The sequence below is a fragment of the Plectropomus leopardus genome, chromosome 1, assembly GCF_008729295.1.
Source record: "Plectropomus leopardus isolate mb chromosome 1, YSFRI_Pleo_2.0, whole genome shotgun sequence".
NCBI classification, from domain to species: domain Eukaryota; kingdom Metazoa; phylum Chordata; class Actinopteri; order Perciformes; family Serranidae; genus Plectropomus; species Plectropomus leopardus.
Window position 1 is genome coordinate 18,531,783 of NC_056463.1, and position 19,351 is coordinate 18,551,133.

At 39.9% G+C, this 19,351-nt stretch overlaps 1 protein-coding gene across 2 annotated transcripts in view; it reads right to left on the minus strand.

Annotated features, from left to right (window-relative positions):
- sbf2 (SET binding factor 2) overlaps nucleotides 1–19,351 on the minus strand; it is a 116,131-nt gene that overhangs the window by 43,374 nt on the left and 53,406 nt on the right. For both annotated transcript variants that reach the window (XM_042486090.1, XM_042486169.1), the window contains exons 8-17: nucleotides 17,723–17,831; nucleotides 17,228–17,341; nucleotides 15,853–15,930; nucleotides 15,408–15,521; nucleotides 14,428–14,556; nucleotides 14,073–14,171; nucleotides 12,849–13,053; nucleotides 12,545–12,654; nucleotides 11,599–11,748; nucleotides 2,919–2,987 (exon numbers count right to left, since the gene is read on the minus strand). In XM_042486090.1, coding sequence (XP_042342024.1) covers nucleotides 2,919–2,987; nucleotides 11,599–11,748; nucleotides 12,545–12,654; nucleotides 12,849–13,053; nucleotides 14,073–14,171; nucleotides 14,428–14,556; nucleotides 15,408–15,521; nucleotides 15,853–15,930; nucleotides 17,228–17,341; nucleotides 17,723–17,831 — 1,177 coding nt within the window. The remainder of the gene's footprint in view (nucleotides 1–2,918; nucleotides 2,988–11,598; nucleotides 11,749–12,544; nucleotides 12,655–12,848; nucleotides 13,054–14,072; nucleotides 14,172–14,427; nucleotides 14,557–15,407; nucleotides 15,522–15,852; nucleotides 15,931–17,227; nucleotides 17,342–17,722; nucleotides 17,832–19,351) is intronic.

Here is a 19,351-nt window from a genome sequence, read left to right on the forward strand (position 1 = left end):
TTAATAAAGATTTTCTAATCTATCTTGATTACACGACCCACTACAGACAACAGTTATCTGTGAATAAAAAATATTGATGTCATGTTAATGACACACGTACAATAATATAGTGTAAATAATACAGGGTCTCTTAAAATTTTTTACTTTTTTTCCTGTCTGACTTTGTCTTCCAAAACACCATCTGATTGCCTTTTCTCTATCCACTAAGAATAACGGTTTGTCCGGTATTATTTTGTATAGTTACCAAGCCTGTTTAGACCTGGTATGAACATGGGTTTTGGTGATCTGAACACAAGTGTACAGCCGAGACAGCGCCATTCACACCTGTGGTTATCATGCGTCTCCAGCTGAACACTTGTGTTTGGATTTGTGAATGCGCTTTCACAAAGAAAAAAAACAAAAACACGTCCTGTGCTGATGACGCAATCCTCGTCCAGACCACTTTGGCAAGTGATCAGATCACAATGTATCTCGGCGGTCATTTACACTTGTATATAGCACTGTCCTATTGTGACTACTAGACCCAAGATGCATGTTAATCCCAGGTCACCGACTCTCCCTCCACCTCCCTGCACTACTATTTTCTGTGTAACTCCTTTTCCAAAAAAGAGACAAATGCGAAATGTGTACTGTTTGCACTGGGAACTTCGTCACTTTAAAATGTGTTTAAAAAGTGTTTAAAAATTTAAAAATTGTGAATACTACTATACTGTATTTTATGCTATCCAGTGGGGCATTTGTTCTGTGTTCTATACTGTAATTATATGAATTGCATCAGCCTGTTAAGTGTAGATGGAAACTAGCATCTTGCTAAATCTGGTGCAACCATGTCTCAACTTCTTGTAAATAATCAAAGTCACTGCATGCTGTCCTTTAGATTAATTAAATAAACTAAACTAAATTAACAAAATTAAATATGAATTTAATTGATTTCATTATTTTTTATTTTAAGATTTCAATAGGTATCCTTATATAACTTATCGTGAAGTCTTTTGACCATTATAATTGTGCAGTGAAAATCTAATATCGTGTTAGTCCTAGTCAGAAAGGACTAGGACTAACAACAACAACTCTCACATTTAAGTGTTCATGTTCAACTACTCTCACATTCTTTCCAGTGACTTTCGTGGTCTTGTCCGGTCAGATTCAAGGGCAGGTTGATCATTAACAGTTTGTAGAACACATAGCTACTGTAATGTTTTAGCAACGGCTGAGAGACCATGCGAGCAGATGTTATATAAGTTCCATGTTAGGATCAAGATGGATGGGTGGTGAGGGGCCTATGAAAAATGCGATGGTTAAGTATGTTGCAATGGCATGGTACATATTGTTCTTTGAAAAATGAAGGCATCCCATTCATGTTGCCCGATATATAGGCTGAATTTTGTAACACTTAAACTAGGAACGGTACAGTAGTGAGATCCACCATCACCAACCTTTGTTTTTCTCACATTTTGACTGCATGATCCTTGTTCCACTAAAGCAAAGATTACAGCGTCACAGAGTCATTTTGGCAGATCCCCCCTGACCTCACTTTACTTTTCACCCTTTGGGTGAGGCAGAGCTTGAGCTTGTCTCCAGTTCAAATCATGTGTAAATAACAAAGAGAAATCTGTTGCATTCTCAGAATATTCTTCCCTTATGAAACAGAAATTGCTTTGTTGTGGTATACTGGATGTGCACTTAGGTTAGAAACACTGACATAATGGATGAATTTTTAACATTGGTGGTGCTGAAGAGAAACAAGAAAAACAACACTAGGTTTATCTAAGAGACTTACATCAGTCTTGGACATGTGAGCTGGATGAGTCATGTAGTGCCGGCCAGGTCCCAATCCAGCCCATCAGGGCATGGCACTGGTACCCAACAAAAACCCAGTGTGGACAGTTGTGTCTGTCCCCATAGCAACAAGCTAGCTCTGGGTACACAGTTGTGGTGACTGATGCAGCCACCCTGTGTTGATAATGTGGTTTGGAAAGGCCAAAGCTCGTTCCCTACATGTTGCTATAGAGGTTTCAACATGCTTTTCTGTGTATGTACATGCCGAAGGATCAGGAAAGATTGATTGGGCTCCTTCCTCTATTATCTGCCTACAGCTCCCTCTATACATAAGGCTGGGTGTCATTTACAAATTTAAAACACCAATACCTTTAAAGATACCAATAGAGTACTTAGTATTCTATTCAGTCTATACCCTTTTGCCAATTTATTCAATATCCATCATGTGAATGGAAGCATCAGTTAAGAGAGATCAGATGTCACAGGCATGTAGACCGTCAGTGAGCGTCTGTGTCCAGCACTGTTGGCAGTAGTTGGCCCTTTAACAACATTTTTTGGCATCAGAAACGTACAGCCTGTTGGTGAATGCAGTCACTCTGACTGGCAGTTTAGCTCAAAGCACGAGTAGAGAAACAGAAGTGAAGAAAGCAAGCAAATATTGAATTCATGAGGGTTTGAGATCAATACAAACTTGTGTTGTTAGGTAAGATTATGTTTTTAGATATCAAGCTCTTTAGCAAAAACAGTAGGTAATAGTTTATGTTATTCTTTTCTAGAGGACACTAAATATTTTTTTTATTTTAACATCAGGTTGTGTTGTCTTGACCCCATCCTAACGGTCTTTTGGTTTCCGTTTTGGAATGACAAATACAAACTACTGCTGGCAGCTGCAATAGTGAGTTATTTCCTCTTAGCAGGTGCAGAACGTGCCAGTTGGCTGCTGTCTGTAGTCTTTGCTGTGTGTTCATGTGCAACTTTTTGGCCAACACAGGCGACATGAGGTGACAAAACAGTCGGCCTTTGATGTCAGTTTGGTGTGTCTGGGTCTTTAGATACTACATCACGCTTTACACTTAACCAAGCAGAGGCTTCATTAAATTAAACTCACATATATTCTTATTTCTAACTAATTTCCTTACCCTGTAAAAGGCTGTTGACAGGGGCAGCAGTGCAGCAGCCACGGTGTACTCCTCCGAGCTGGAGCAGTCCTGTGGGTCAAAAAACAGGAGAGAAGTGAGAGCAGAGCATGACACAGCAGGAGACCTGTTACACAGCTATGCAAACACCTTTTCTCACTTGAGCCCCAAAAACAAGGAGCACAAGTTTCCAATAGAGAGGTCATACACTCCAGGACCAGAGGGCAAACTCCGCTGAAGACATCTTCATCAGTGTCACTTAGTTGTCTGCAACACTGTATCTATTCTAAAATGGTTTATGTAATGCACAAACCTTTGCATCTTTCAACATATGACATCATCACACACACCACTGAAGACCTGAGCTTGAGATGTGACCTCTGGAGAACACTGGGGGCAAAGAATCCATCTTCAGCAAATGTAACTTCCTGTTACGTAAAGACACTCCTGTCCTGTTTAATGTCAGGGTGATGCTAAAAAAAAAGGTCTGCCAAAACCACTCACTCGGTTCTGCTCCAATATTCTGACATATGCTTTCAATAGCCTTATATAATCCCTGCCTTGACACAAATGTTGGAGAGCTTCAGCATTCAATTTACTGCTAATGTTTGTTTAACATAACTAGGCTGCCATACAAGTCTCATTAAACAGAACCACAAGGCATTACACAAATTCCAGTTGTTTTGGCCACAACAAGCTGTGTCAATTTATCAAAAAGCCACAAATAGCCAGAAAGCTAATTTGATTTTTTTAAATATAATTTATTGATTTATTTTAAAAATCAGGAAACAGTTAAAAAATATTCCCTCTCTGACATTTATACATTGTGCCAAAAAGTCTTTGTATTTCAGATTATTTCAGGTCAAAGAGGTGGTGCTTAGTGGTCCTTTCGAGAGACCAGTATTACGATGAATAGCACATTAAGAGGCTTAAAGCACAGGACTTTGGGGCCCCAACAAAACTTTTCTTGCACTGATCACAGAGAATGATGAGAACAGGAGAATGAGAGAAAAGGATGAGAGTTGGACTCAAAAGTACTTCATTGGCAGGAAATTGGTACTTATCTGTGGTAAGCTTTGTTGGGATTTAGTTGTTGAACTCTGTGTAGGAGAGTGGCCAGAGGAAACTTGATTTAAGACCACGTACCGACAACAGCACTGATTCTGACCTGGTGCTGCACCTCATAACCCCCAGTGGGTCCTCATATGCAGAAAATGTGTACGCATGTGTATAACAAAGTCTCTCTTTTTTAGTCACATGAAAATGCAAACACACACATATACAGAAATCCTTAAGGTCCAGTGTGTAGGATTTAGGGTGATATATCGGCAGAAATGGAATATAATTTAATAAGTATGCTTTCTTCAGTTTTTATGGGGATTAAGTCATCATCAACGGTGATCACCATGTTGCACCGCCATATTTCTACAGTAGCTCAGAATGGACAAACCAAACACTGGCTCTAGATAGGGCCATTCATGTTTCCTCTGCAGCAAGCAGTGTTGAAAAAACACTTATTTTTTTCAGCTCCAGGTAAAAAACTACCTAAACATCTAAATCATGAGTTATCCGCGAAAAAGGTGAGCACACATTAGCAGGTGCAAGACAAGTGGCCTGTCTATCACCAGCCGAACTACGTCAGAGAAACACTCATTTCTTAACATGAAACTTAAATCACCTAGTCCATGTGCCTTGGAGAGGAAGACACCTCTGCGGATAATTCAGCTCCTGGTAAAAACCTCCTGAACAATGAACACTAAAGAAATTCTAACCGGAAAAGTTTCAGCTGTTTAAAATCCACAATCCTCGCTGTTAGATGCCACTTAATCCCCCTAAAGCTTACACACTACTCCTTTAAGTTCATGACTGAGTTTTTCTAAAACTATGCAACATTTTATCAGTCTTATCAGAGTCCTAATTTTGGCGAGAGAGATAGGGGGAAGAATGCTGTGATGGGGGGCCTCTGTTACCGCCATTCCTCCCATAAAAAAAAATCCCCCCCACACAAGAATGCACGGAGGGGTGAAAATGCGAAACACAAGTTCCACAGCGACACATAAAAGGCTGAACCCCCGTTGATTAAGCAACATAGTTTCTGTTTTATTTTTCTTGTTGCTTTTGTTTTTCTTTGCAGTTATTTGGGCTGCGGTGAAATGTTCCCGCTTGGAGCAGCACCAAAGCATTGTTTACTAGCATCCTTAACAATGTGGCAGGTCACAGGAGTTCATGGACCCCAGTCAATATCGAACAAGTGGAAAGGCACAGGCAGAAAGGTGTGAATAATTAACAAACCAGAATTATTCTTACAAAAAAAAGAAGTGTAAAGTTCAGTCAGGAAAGTCTCTGGCTATTTGGAAAAGAGAAGGCGACAGTCAAGCTTCACATGAAGAAAAGCTTCATCCAGAGGCTGCATCAACACATCATATCTAATATTAAGGTAGACTTGATCAGCTTTACTTAAACCACAATTATTGTTACCTGCAAACCTCCACCATAATCTCCTGTTAGTAGACAGAGAGGCTAAGTGACGGCTCAAAAGTTGGGAGGTCACCTAACAAAGCAAACAGATAAGCAGTGAAATCTACAGCAGGTCTGACATTAGACTGAATGAAAAGTGAAATCTGAGAAGTTGAGCTCTTTCTAGTCTGTCAGCATCTCATGAGGAACTTGACAAAAGGCAAAGGTGTTATTTTATTTAGGACTCAATCATTGTCACAGAGCTGAATAGATCCACATGGTGCAGGGTGGAGGAAATATGTTAAATGCTTATTTGGGTTTTCAAGAATGGAGGGAGAGGAGGGTGTTGTGTATCCCCTGCAGGCTTCCTTTCCTCCTATTATTTACCGAAAGTCTCAATATTTTTCCCCTCATTCTTGAAGCGGCAGGCGCTATGATGGCTCAGATGACTAACACAGCAACTCTGTCTCCGACACGTATACAGTGAGCAAAAACAAGAAGCATGAACACATGACAGAAAAACTGCAGGATGTGAACACACAGCAGCTTCCTGTGTATTCCTGAGAAGTTCCAGGAAAGTTGTGATGAACTGACAGACTATTGTGACACGTTTTTATGACACTTTTCGTCGCTACCGGCAAAAATGTCAACTCTTATTAATGGTAATTGTGGCTTGAATCACTATCGGGGATAGCAATAAGCCACATAGGTCAAATCTTTGCTGTCTGGATTAGTAATAAACAGATTCCATAGCGAAAACATGAAATGTGATTAACGGAGATGTTTACCTGGTCATACTGGTAGACGTCAGAGAGGAACAGTGGGAATGATACCCAGTTCAGATTCCCAGTGGCCATGTTACATAAGGCAGTCCATCAAGACCACTAAGGCAGACAGAGGTCATGTTCTCACAGCAAGAGACAAATTTATGATCTAAATAATGTAAAAATGTAATAAAGTCGTCTATTCACGATTATAGAAGTATTTCATCAAAGAGGGTCCTCACATAAAATGAGGCCATCTATGCAGCAGAAAGACACAAATACTTTTCAAACCAGAGGAAACAAAAAAAAGAAAGGGCTGTGGCATCCACTTTGCTGAAGAGGTAGAAAACCTACAACTACCACAATGCACTGCACTGCAGCAGACCAATAAATGTTCCTGGTGGTGGGTGACATAATGCAAATGCGTCTGTTTGACACGATGGCGGCTGGCTGGTAACAAACGTTCCCATATTACAGTTTAACGGTAAGCTAAAACAAGTTGCTGAAAACATTTGATTGCACTAACATTATCTTGGTTTCAATCAGCGCTGCCTGGTTTTATCATTTGATCGGATTTATGTCCGAGTTTTAGAGAGAGACGCGGGTCTGTCTTTTGATCTGCTTCTAGGCTCTTTGTGTCTGCAGTGGCATCATGGGAGGTCAGCAATACAAAAACGCTGAAATACAGCCTGTAGTTTGAGCAACAGCCCCAGAGCAAGTGAAAATTTTGCTGGGCAGAAGGGAGATCTAGGCAATGGTTAGATTGAAGGAAGTGTACCGAAATCTAAGTTTTAGTGGCCTAAAACTTCTAAAGCTCAGATTTTTCAGAACTCTGGTTACTATCATGAAGGTTGTGTGGACGCAACTATTTTTTTTAGATGGAGGGAAAAAAATATTCAAAAATATCTGCATAAGTGTCGACAGAGCCTGAGACATGTCAGTGTCTGAGGCCCTGATGCCTCAAGCTCTGCAGCAACATCTGCGTGTAACGTGCGTTCTTGCACACTGTTCCACATCAGACAGTCAAGCTCATGCGGAACTCATGGACTCATTGCCGTTGCAGTCGCTTCCCATGGACCTCCTACCCTAATCCCCTCCCACAGTAAACTGCCGCTCAGAGTGTGTTTGTGAGCACCATCATGAGGCCCTCGGCCATGAGAGAGCAGAGCGCAGAGGGCTCATAATCCTATCTGACAGGAAATGGTTGGGATGCCAGGATACATCCACAGCAGGACTCATTCCCCCACATGGACTTGCGCAACCTTAACTTCTAAAAGCTGGAACAGTGACCAGTACACACACACACACACACACATACCCACACACCCACACAAAATAAATGTGCAATTAATTGAAATACCTTAATGAGGGTTGTTACTGTGCGTGATTCATGGCAGAAAAATTGATAAGGATTACAACAGATGTTTTTACAGGAAAAAATGCGTCACTGTAAATGTTTTCCGAACATATCAACTCATTCAAGAGAAAGTATCAACATTTTTTCATGTTGTTACAAAAAAAGGAAGTAAACTGACAAAAAAAAGAAAACTGACAAGTCGTGACAAGGTACAGCACCACCTGATTCTAATGTCCAACTCTTTGACTTATTGTACATTTTTGTATTACATACCACTTCCTGCGGCTGTGCTCCCCTGCAAACACTGATTGCAACCAGACAGCAGAACTGTCACTTAGCCTGAAGTTGACAGTTAAACGATAAATATTGTAATTGGCCTCATAAAAATGATGTCATTGAAAATCAATGTGACCCATCAACATGGACGCCAGAAATCCTAATGAGGCATCATGCTGTCATTGCATAAAGACCAAGCAACATTTTTTACACAATAGGTCACTTTGGCTTTTGTTAGGCATAGAAGGATCTCTTACACACGTACGCACACAGGCGCGGGCACGCACACACACACACACACACACACACACACACACACACACACACATACACACATGCACATGCACGCTAGCTGTAATATAATTTGGGGGTTCTTACATGGCTGGGCGTCAAAAGAAAGGGCAGAGCACAGAATATGAAAGTAATTACTGGCCCTGCAATTTACTATTTATATTTCTTTCACAGCTCATCGGAGACAAATCCCTCACAACTGAGCTGAGACCAAGAAATGAAAGCCAGGAACAAATGCCTGGCTTCCATCCTGAAGTATGAGAAGAGATGACAAACAATACACAGTAAAATTAAAAAAACAAACAAAAAGCCATCAGAAAATGGCTGACTGTATCTTATCCCATGTTTCTGTTAACGCACATCAAATCTCTTCTCCATGTGTAAAATGATCACATCTTTCCTCATGTGTGGCTGTGGATCATTGGCTTTTCAGCAGCATGCCAGAGGAACTCAAGGGAGTCAAACTGGTCTTTAAAACTCACTCTAGGACTTTTATTCTGAAATATTAATACATAGTGATGACATATAGATTTAATTCTATAATAAAGGTTAAGTAAGACAGACCTCTCTCATTTTGCATTGTATACGTGTTTAGAGTAAAGTTCTCTTAATATGAACCTTCATTCAAATCCAATTAATCAACTGTCATCATTAGGCCTCTCACAATAATTACGTTATTGACTTATTGTACAATATTTTAACATTACCTTGATCATTTTGCTGACCTCGATACTGCCTGCCTGTTGTGTTTACATGCGTGTTTATTTTCAGAATGACACCAATATTTCAGCTAATATAATGCCTGAATAAACAGCAGGGTTTATTATTATGCTATAATTGTTATATCAGTGGCATAAAAAAAAAGACTCAAAATTACACTAATATCATGTCATGTAACACGATTATTTCTGGGACACTATATCATGGGCTGCATGGTGGTACAGATGTTAGCACTGTTGCCTTACAGCAAAAGCAGGTGTGAAGCCATCAGTCGGCCGAGGCCGTCCGTGTCATTGTGGGTTTTCTCCGAGCTCTCTGGCTCCCTCCCAAAGTCCAAAGACATCTACATTACGTTAACTTTTGACCCAAAATTGAATGTGAGCCTGAATGGTTGAGTCTATCTGGTGTGTCAGCTGGAAAAGTCTCAAGCCCCCTTATAAGCCTGATTAGGATAAGCAGTTAGTGATAATGAATAAATGAATGCACAATATATAGTCTAACAAAAAGTTCATCAGCATTTTTTGCACATTTTTCCAGATTAATTACCTGTTTTACAGAATTTGTCCTTGACCAAATAACAACTGCAGAACTGTGAAAAGGCTAATGCAATTCTGAATTATCTCCTTATGAAATCCTTCATGGAGGTTTGCTGCATTGTTCATCATTTCATGTTGAAGCTTATTTCGTGTCCAACTTTGGAACAATTGTAAAAAAATGTATCACTCATATCTTCCAACAAAAGCTAATACATCAGGATCTCGTTTCAGCACACAAAATGACCCACTGTCTGCTATCAACTATGTGTCCATAACATGGCACAGTAAGCAGCTTTGCAATAATTTAGACTTAAAAATATTATTCAAGTCTCGCCTTAAGAGGACACGCTAAAGAGATGGTGGTTTGATCAAGACATCTTGCCATTTCTTGGCATTTCAACAAATGCACATCTCAGACAAACCCCTGTCACGCAGCAGCACAGAGCTCATTTCTCTTCCTGGAAATGAAGACAGTCAGACATTACGCGGCATAAAGTGGATGATGCAACACTGCATAGTTTTTCTTTTCACATCTCTCTGCATGCATGGAATAGCACACATAATTAAATTTGGAAATCAGTAGCGTTGCCAGGTAGACATTATATTAGCCAAAGACATCAATGCTGCACTTAGCCTCATTTTCCCCGCTGTGGAGCAAAATGGAGCACGTCAAATGACCTTGCATGTCCCTGGCCTGGGCAGATGGAGGGATTAATTGGCTTTCAATCATTTGGGGGGGAAAAGAGAATGACTGGAATCTAAAGTCACTCCATAAAAGCTGCACTCTGTGAGGAAGACTGCTTAAAATTATTAAAATCCCTGGAAAGGGCCGATTTGAGGCAGTAAAACATGAGGAACCACCAATAAAAACCCGGCTGCTCTGGTTGAGTGAAGCCTCACTGACTCTTTACAAGCTGCACAAAAACACATTACTTACTCCCTCTGACAAGTAGCCGAGGCATGAAGGCACCAGATAGAGACAAACATATTTGATAAACAAGAGCAGTATCGTGAGGGCTCAGTCTGACGACATGCTGCTGATTGTTGTCAACAAAGACAAAAATAAATAATAAAGAAGCTGAAGGGGAAGAACAGCTTTGTACTATAAAAGTCAACTATGGTCCCACTTACACATTTAGCAAAACTAGAACTAATTACAACTCATAAAGTATTGCATCTGCTGGTAATTTGGGGTACAGCACTAAAACTTGTACAACTTTAACCAGACGTGTAAACATTTGGCATCAGTTTTAGATGTTGCTTTGGTCAGAATCTGGGTCACAAGTTTTGGGGTCAGATCTGTTAAGCAGTCATAACAGAAAGACATCTGATAACCTTTACTGTGATCTGTTGGTTATGAAATGTTATTGAATTAGTCTTTTACCAATATTCACAGTAATAATTTCATAACAAATATCATATTTTATTATCTTCTATTGTTACAGTTTGGGTAAACACACTGCACCACAACAGTTAATTTCCTGTTTGGAGCAGAATATATTTTTTTTAAGTATATACAAAGTAGGGCAGCACAGTGGTGTAGTAGATAGCACTGTTGCCTCTCAGATGGAGGGTCCCTGGTTTGAATCTGGGGTGGGGTGGGGTTGGACCATGAAAGGGAGGGCCCCTATGACAACTGGGATAGACTTCAGCCCCCTGCGACCCTTAAGCACATGAACAGTTACAGATAATGAATGACTGATAGATACAAAGTTCCAGGTCACTGAAAACTGACATTTTGTAAAACTACTTCCAGGGTGCAGAAATTTAGAGTTTTTTTGGTACAGTTTTTGGTATAAAAACAAGTTCAGGCTTGTGATGTCAGAGTGTACCGTCTATAAAATTTACTGATGTATTGATTAATTAATGATGCTATATCACTGAATGTTGCATCATGTGTGGGGTTAAATACAGATTTTGTATTTTTTTAGTTTCTTGTTATCATTTAATTGAATTACTTCGTCCACACCAAATGTCAGAAATGAACACCACAGTTTTCTAGAGCCCAATGCATCATTTTCATATGAATTGTTTTGTTATATTAATATCAAACAAATAAGAGCAGGAAATACTCACATTGAAGACATAGGAAAAAAAAGTTGATTATCAAAGTTATTGTTAATATATTTTTAGTTTGAAAAAAGTCTAGACTTTTCCAAAGAACAGCAATATACCTCCATGGCTGTTTGGAATACTGTACATGTGTCCCATCTGTTTGCAGTATTGATGCAGTAGAATGGCCTATGATTCATGTCAGCATGAATTTCTGTTGCGTGACGTACCTGCAGAGCACAGTTCATCATACGAATGATGTAATCAAACTGCTGGTGGTCCAGTATGGCGCGGTTCTGCTGAACATGAAGACTCAGTTCCTCAGTCAAACACTGGCGAGCGGCTTTGCCTTTCAGTGCTCGCAGTGCAGCCGGCAGCGTCTTTCAAGAGAAAGGTGGACAAAGAGAGTTTTAGAAATGAATAAATTACCTCTAAAAATTGACTGACCTGACAAGAGAGTTTGATTTGAGACAGGGAGAAGGCAAGCAACGTTTTGTGATTGTTGAAAAAATGGGATATAATTATGCCTCTTAAGGTTTTCAAGTTTTTAAGAAACCAAGTAACTGCTTTATGAAACATTATTTAAAGAGGAGTGACTTCATTTTGTTATCCATCCACTACTCAAAGCAACACAATGTACCAACACAGTGCTCCCAGCTACTTCGAACTGCTGTGATTAACGACCATTTGGCAGTGAAGGATTTATGGCTTCATGGGGCTTCAGAGGATTCATGCTATGCATTCTTACATTAGCACAGAGATGCAGGCAAGTATTATATAACTTCTATATGAAGCCAGAGGGATACATAAAGTAACTGGCAACAATCCCATTTTAAACACATTGGATGCATGTTGGGTAAAAAACATGAGGCCATGATGAAGGGCATGTTTTTGTGTAGATGTTTGTAGAGACAAACATGGGTGAACAGATTAACCTCCATGTGAAAACTAAAATTATTGCTTGACAAAGTTTGCAAGATCTCGACATGGATTGAGTGTTTGATTGTGTGTCCTATCTATCTGTGTGGCAGCTGGAAGACATGAGGATGACGAAGGTGAGGAGAGATCTGTAGCTCTGTTACGGCCTGTTGGATGAGCACAACACAAAGATCTTGCAAATTAATGAACTTGATTAAAGGTTGATGAGCTCCCCTGATGAAAGACATTGTGCGTCACCTTTTCAGTCTCTAGGGTCTTGTTGTCAAAGATGAAGGAAATGCAGCTCCGCACCACCTCCAGCCTGCGAGCGCTGTTGAACACGGAGCCCGTCTTACCCATAATGGACACTGGAATACAGGAAGACAGAACCACTGCAGGTTGAAACTACAGCTGCTGCAAACATCAGAGCTTTTCACAAATCAAAGACATATTTTGCAGACCTCAGTTATGCTAAAGCTATGACTGTGAAAATGATTTAACATAAACAAAACACTGCAGGTATGCAGCAGTATGCACTGCATGTTGTAGCTTTAGCCCATACCGACTGCTGGTCCAGCAGGTACGACACACTTCCTCTCAGGTCGAGTAGAAGGAGGTGCACTGCTGTGTTTCGCTATGCCCTCTAGCGCGACCTTCTCCACCTTTTCGTCATCCAGCAGGGGGAAAGGCACCTGGTGCACCCGCAGGTGGGATCCCTCTGATGGCCGAGGCACCTTCTGGAATGCCATGTGGGGGTTTGGGTTCTCCTGTAGCACACCCCAAGGGAACCACACATGATAATAGTGTACACAGCTGTATATACAGTGGATATACAGCAGAACATGTGCAGAGCATGCTAAAATCTGCCCTTGGTGTTTTCCCTAATATTTTTCCCAGCAGACGTGCTCAAGTGCAGGTTTTATTTTACGCCATGGGAAGATATTTAGTGGATCCAATTACACAAGAGGGGCTTAATACACATATTTATACACAGCTACAGATGTCGAAATACATTCAATCAAATGCCTCCCATACTGCATATGTTACTAGACAGCGGAGTGTATCACAGCCTCTACATCAGTGCAGTGTCTGCACTTGGGACAGGCAGATGGGCCATCAGGTTAGTAGTAAATCATGAATATAAGAGTGAATGTTGAGTGTGAGCTTAAGTTTTTCAGAACCGTCAGACCGGTGAAGCTGTTTGCACATTGTCTCAGATGTTTTGTGTCATCTGATGGGCATTTCTGATGGGCCATCACACCTTTTGGAAGAGGGATGCCCAAAGTGGAGCCTACCGTAAGGTTTGATTTGGTACGCCAGATGTGTCTGGTAAAAATCAAAGTGTTATAGTTTTTTTTAAAATTACAATATATATCACTGTTTATGCTGTTTTATGCTCTATAAATATATAGGACCCCTTATTGTTAATTATTTTTCATAATCTGAGCACAGCAGGCAGAGTGACAAGTAAGTTTGGCACGAACAATGTAAGAAAAAATGTAAAGGAAGATACACATGAGTGGCACATGAACAAAAGGCCTTTCACCTATGATTTAGAACAAAGATCCACCGAAAATGGTCAATGGTTGATTGGAGCCCCCTAATCTGGGGTTGTTTGATAAATTATCCTGGCTTGTCCCTGACTCTGGCTGCTTAAGGTATTGGTGGTGGGTTGATTGTTTATGGGGAAAGTTTTATATAGAAGTGGCACACAGGGAAACACTAATCCTATATGGTAAAACCCAAATACAACAGAGGGAAGGTAGTTATTTGAAAGAAGCCTTACATTTTTGTACAGCTGCTCAGAGATTGTCCTGATGTGCTTCTGCAGCTTGGCAGGGTTGACCTCTTCGTCCTTAAAGCTGTCAGTGTCTAAGGCCACCAGCTACAAAACACACACAAAAAAAAGTCATGTACGACATTAATGGGATGGATCATCTGGTACAACACATTCAAAGCATCACAGCACATCACATAGCTATATCACTATAATAACAGATGTCTATATGTCACTAGTTATTGTTTTAAAACTCTGTCATAGTCACATAAGTATAAAAACATGGATGTGTAGAAACGTTTTCAGTGCTAAGCAAGTGAGGTTTCTTAAGTTCAACTTTAAGTGGGACATCATGATACAATACCTCATCAAAGAGATCGCAGGCTCGGTAGGGCGGACCTCTCTCTGAGACAAAGCCAGCGAAGGCCATGCCATCCAAAACCTTGGTCAGAAAATCGTTCTCAATGAGGCCTCGCTGGCCCAGGAAGGCAGTCTGGATAATGTCAGAATCAAATCGGTTACAATCCCACACAGATGGGAGCAATGTAATCTTGTTCAAACTGATATGTTGCAGACTGAAAAACAAGCATAGTGATCCCAGCCATTTTTAGAAGATTACAAAATCTTCAGAAAATATCTCCGTAAAGGGTTCTGAGACAGGCAACTTCTATTGTTAAAATCATGGATAAATTCTTCAGCATTTCCAAAAGTGGAATAAATCTTGTTATAAATGACTACATGCAAATGAATTTAATTTACTTTACGCATAATTATTTGTGCTTGTGGGGAGAAAAGATAAAACACAGTTCACTCAAGCGTTCCCCCACTCAGCAATTCCAGGCGAATAGGCTGAGCGTTTGTTTATAATGTGATCCATGTGGGGTACTTTGAGGATGATGTGCTGTGGGGTTACCACGGAGACACCACAGACATGAACAAACAAAAATCCCCGGCACAAAACAAAAATGTAAACCTAATACGTTTCATATGGCTCATTGCCGGGCTTTGCCCAAGGTTACGGGACGGTGTCCGAAGCTTGCATAAACAAAAGGATAACATCACGGAAGAGTCACGGAGCCTTAACAACACATTTTAACTACTTACACACATCCTCACACAAACACGCACTTTATACACCCCTGACAGGTTTACGTGTCAGGGGTCTGCACATAATTTCATCCTTACTGCTGAACTCCAAAAACATTCTTGGCAGATAAAAAAGAACAATGTGCTTGCAGTGGAACGACGGCTAAAGGAGTTTAATCAAAGGTCACATATTGGAAAGTTAAGTTTTTGCAAAATTTGAATTTCAGCTCTGGGGATTCCACTATTTCATTATCTTACCTTGTGAAAGTGAATAACTGGTTCAGAATGGATGCGGATGAGCTGCAGGCAAGACCTGTAGCCCTGGAAGAGTTGTGCAAACAGCCTGAGAAAAACGGCCCTCACCTCCTTGTCCTGGAGCACGTGCATGCACGCACACGCACGCACGCACGCACACAAACACACACACACAGACACAGACACAGACACACACACACACACACACACACACACACACACACACACACTCATCAAAAAACTATGCTACAAATGCAGTCTGATAAGTGATTCATGCAACAAACATGTTACTTGTCAAAGGGGGTAATGGGTTACCTTCAGCTAGTGCCCTCACTCCAACGCTAACCTTTTGTCGATAAGACATTTTTCCTGACAAAGGCTATCATGACCTCCTTATGTGGGAGGATCATGATTGAAACAAGGGTTTGTGATAGTGATGCTGACTTACCAACAACTTGAGGTTGGAGGGTGCAGTGCGAGGTGGAGGGAACGCATTGTCTGCTATCTCCAGATCAGGGTGCAAAACCTACAAATAATAAATGCATCTCCAGATCATTTACTTCTCTTTGTTGAATGCATGCTTTAATTTAGAGAAACTTGCAATGACTGCAACAACTTAATGATGACCAGATAATACAGCATACCATTAAATGTGTCACACAATTTAATTAAAACAGAAACATAAGAACATTAATTTTACCAGCAGTCACCTAACATGTTTGAGTACAAGAATCCAAGAATTACTTTATGTGTTCATGTGTTTGCATACGGGCCGACAGCTGCGTATAAAGATGCTAAACATGATCAAACTAGGAATTGTGAACTTGATGTTCAAAGTTGAATGAGTTCAGGAATTAATTATTTTTTGCTTGCTTGTTTCAAATGTCAATCACATTAACATAATTTAAATAAAAGATCCAAAAAATTTAAAAATGAGTGCTGCCGACATTGAGTCCCAATCTGATACTTTTATTTTCCAAGATAAAACAGCAGCACAGTGCACACTTCAAGTACATAATTGTATGTGCATGACAATTAAATTTCTCTGCAATGCACTAAGAAAAAACTGTCTGCATCTAAGCTACTTCTTAATATTCTTTTCTTTTACAAAATAATGTAAAAACAAAAAACCCTCTGTTTTATCTTTTTGGCCTTGTCGCTGTCTCAAGGGAATGTCTCTGTCCTTTTAACAGAATATCCTTCAATGTTTGTTGCAACGGCCTTTGCCTGAGTTAAGTGAATAACTGGCATTCCATTGAGTATTTATTTTTGTTGTCTGTAATCTTTTGCATGGATTACAATAATAAATTACGCCCTTGGGCCATTTTCCTGTGGGCCTTTTGTTGCACTTACAGTGGTGTGGTGTGTGTCAGCCATGACACACCATGCACCTTAGATGATAAACAAGCAAAACACAAGACACATACTCTCTCAAAAATGGAGCTGTGATGAAACAAATCTGCATAAATTAAGTAAGTGGCATAAATAAGATGTGTCAAATTGTGTTTTGCTGTCGTTTATGGGTTGTGGTGTTTCTCCGCTGGAGGAGCTCTTGCACATACACACACTGAGTGGTGAGACGGACAGACAGCAGAGACTTTGAGAGTTGTTAATGCTTGCACTCAGTGTTGCTATGCTTGAAAGCTTTGCAAGTAAAAACACTTGTGTGAAAGCTGACGTGAAACAAAGGATGGGATCAGGCTCATATTGCTCAGTGTAGCCAATCCGGATTGGTTAGAAAATGCCTCGATCAGACCTGATACCTAACTTGGTATGGCTGCGTGTGTGTGTGTGTGTGTGTGTGTGTTTGTGTTTGTGCTTACCAGGGACAGGGAAGTCTGTGTTTGGTGTAACAGAGGTTCAGGGAGTGGGGACAAGTGGATGCACTCAGGGATCTTTATTGTTCCTCCATCCAGATCAGCAATAATAACATCCAACTGGTACACACATAAAACACAGACACGTCAGGTGGTTTGATTGCAGCTGGAGGAGTACTGTGGAGATCTACACATAAGCCTGACGAAGTTCAGCCGAAACCAGTTTAAATAAACATCTTGTTGAAGGGCAGATTACTTCATCTTTGCGTGTAAGAGCTTCCTGAAACCAAGGGGCTTTTAAGATTGAAACTGTCCTCAGCAGTAGAAAGCCCTAAAATACCCCAATGCATCCTCACGTTTTTGGATATGAAAACAAACTAAAAGACTGCAATATTTGTTAATGATTCACAGGTGTCTGACAGCATTTAACAATTTATGATCTTCAAGTTTCGCATGCAAGTAAGACACATTGCTGGAGGCCTGAGACACATCTGCACTCACCAGATCCTGGATTTCAGTCTGAAACATGGAGTGTACCCCGATGATGAAGGGAGTGGGCGAGCTCAACACCTCCAGCAGCCGTGAAGGCAGAATAGGGATGTACGGGTAACTGAACACATAAGACGGCATTACAGTGATTACACATAGTATGTACAATAAGACAAGGAAGACAGATGGGGAGGAACTGAGAAATGAGTGGGCAGCCGAGAACCCAAAATATACTTCTCTATGACAGCACATTATGATAAAAGTGAAACTCAGAACTTAGATAAAGATAAAATTGCAGTAAAGATAAGAACTTCACGTTGCACTCACATGACATTCATAAATTTTGCAATGACATAATTTACAAGCTTTGTAAATTTTACATCATCATCTACCAGAAACTAGAGCTACGCAACACAGACAAAATTAGAATTACTTTCAGGGATTTTCCTAACTCAAAATGAGGCAGAGGTGGTACCATCCTGATCATGTGCACACAAGTGCATATATGCAATGCCTTCAACTGATTCAAGCAAACATGTTTTAAAAGGCAACATGTTTAAGTAGTTCTAATAATTATGTGTGTTAAGTGACTTTGGTGACTTTTCTCTGTATAATGGTGAAGTTATGAAATATTTTTTCAATAAAAATGACAGAAAAAGCCATATCGTATTTTTCCAAATTAAGTGAAGTATAACCTGTAGATAACCATTGATGTGTGCAGTCATTTTAGGGACACTAGATTTAAATAAAAAAATTAAGTTATTGAATATTTTTTTATCATCTCTTCTTGATGTTGCACTTTGATAGTTCTGAGCACTAATCTTGCAGCTGGTTGCACACAGAAGGCAACATTACTTGTCAGACTCAGAGTATGGCTCGCTTTAATGAAAATTAGGTTGTAGCTTGTTGTCTAACTTTTCTAGGATTAGAAAAAGAGGCATTGTCTGTGTTTCAACAACGGTTTACTCATAAGTTGTTAAGTTCTTATAAGTATTGATCCATGAAGTTTGAATCTGTGAATTTCTTTTCAACTCAACCGAACTGCTGCTTTTACAAGTAAACTAAATAAACTATATTAAAACCTAAAACTGCAGGGAAATAAGACTAATATTGACCTCATTTGCTTTTTATGCCATTACAGGGCTAGTAACAGCTTTGTTGCAGTTCAGCCAAAAGCAGATGGCTCTTTTCATCCTCTTTGGCAGGTTTGGCAGCACTTTTCCCGGTGCACTGTGCTGATTATCAATGCCACTACATAAGCGTAATACTGAAATTGCAATTACAAATGACAGAAATTGATTAAGAGCAACAATGCAGCATGTTTTTTTAAAATACTTTTTTGGACAGATTTTATTATCTTAATACAGTCTCTGGAATATGTCAGTGATAAGTGTTTATTTACAATACAACATTACAACAAATTATTTAGCTATTAATCTTTTAGATAATTCAAATGCTGTCTTTTTTCCATCTCCTGGATGATTATTTTCATTCTGTCATTTGTTTTTATCTTTTGTACAATACATGTCTTTTTTATATGTCTTTGAATGTTATATTTTATTAATAATATTTATGTGCTTTAGGGGGTAGAGTGGATTGTCTCTTAATTGCAGGGTTAATGGTTCAGTCACCAGCTCCTGG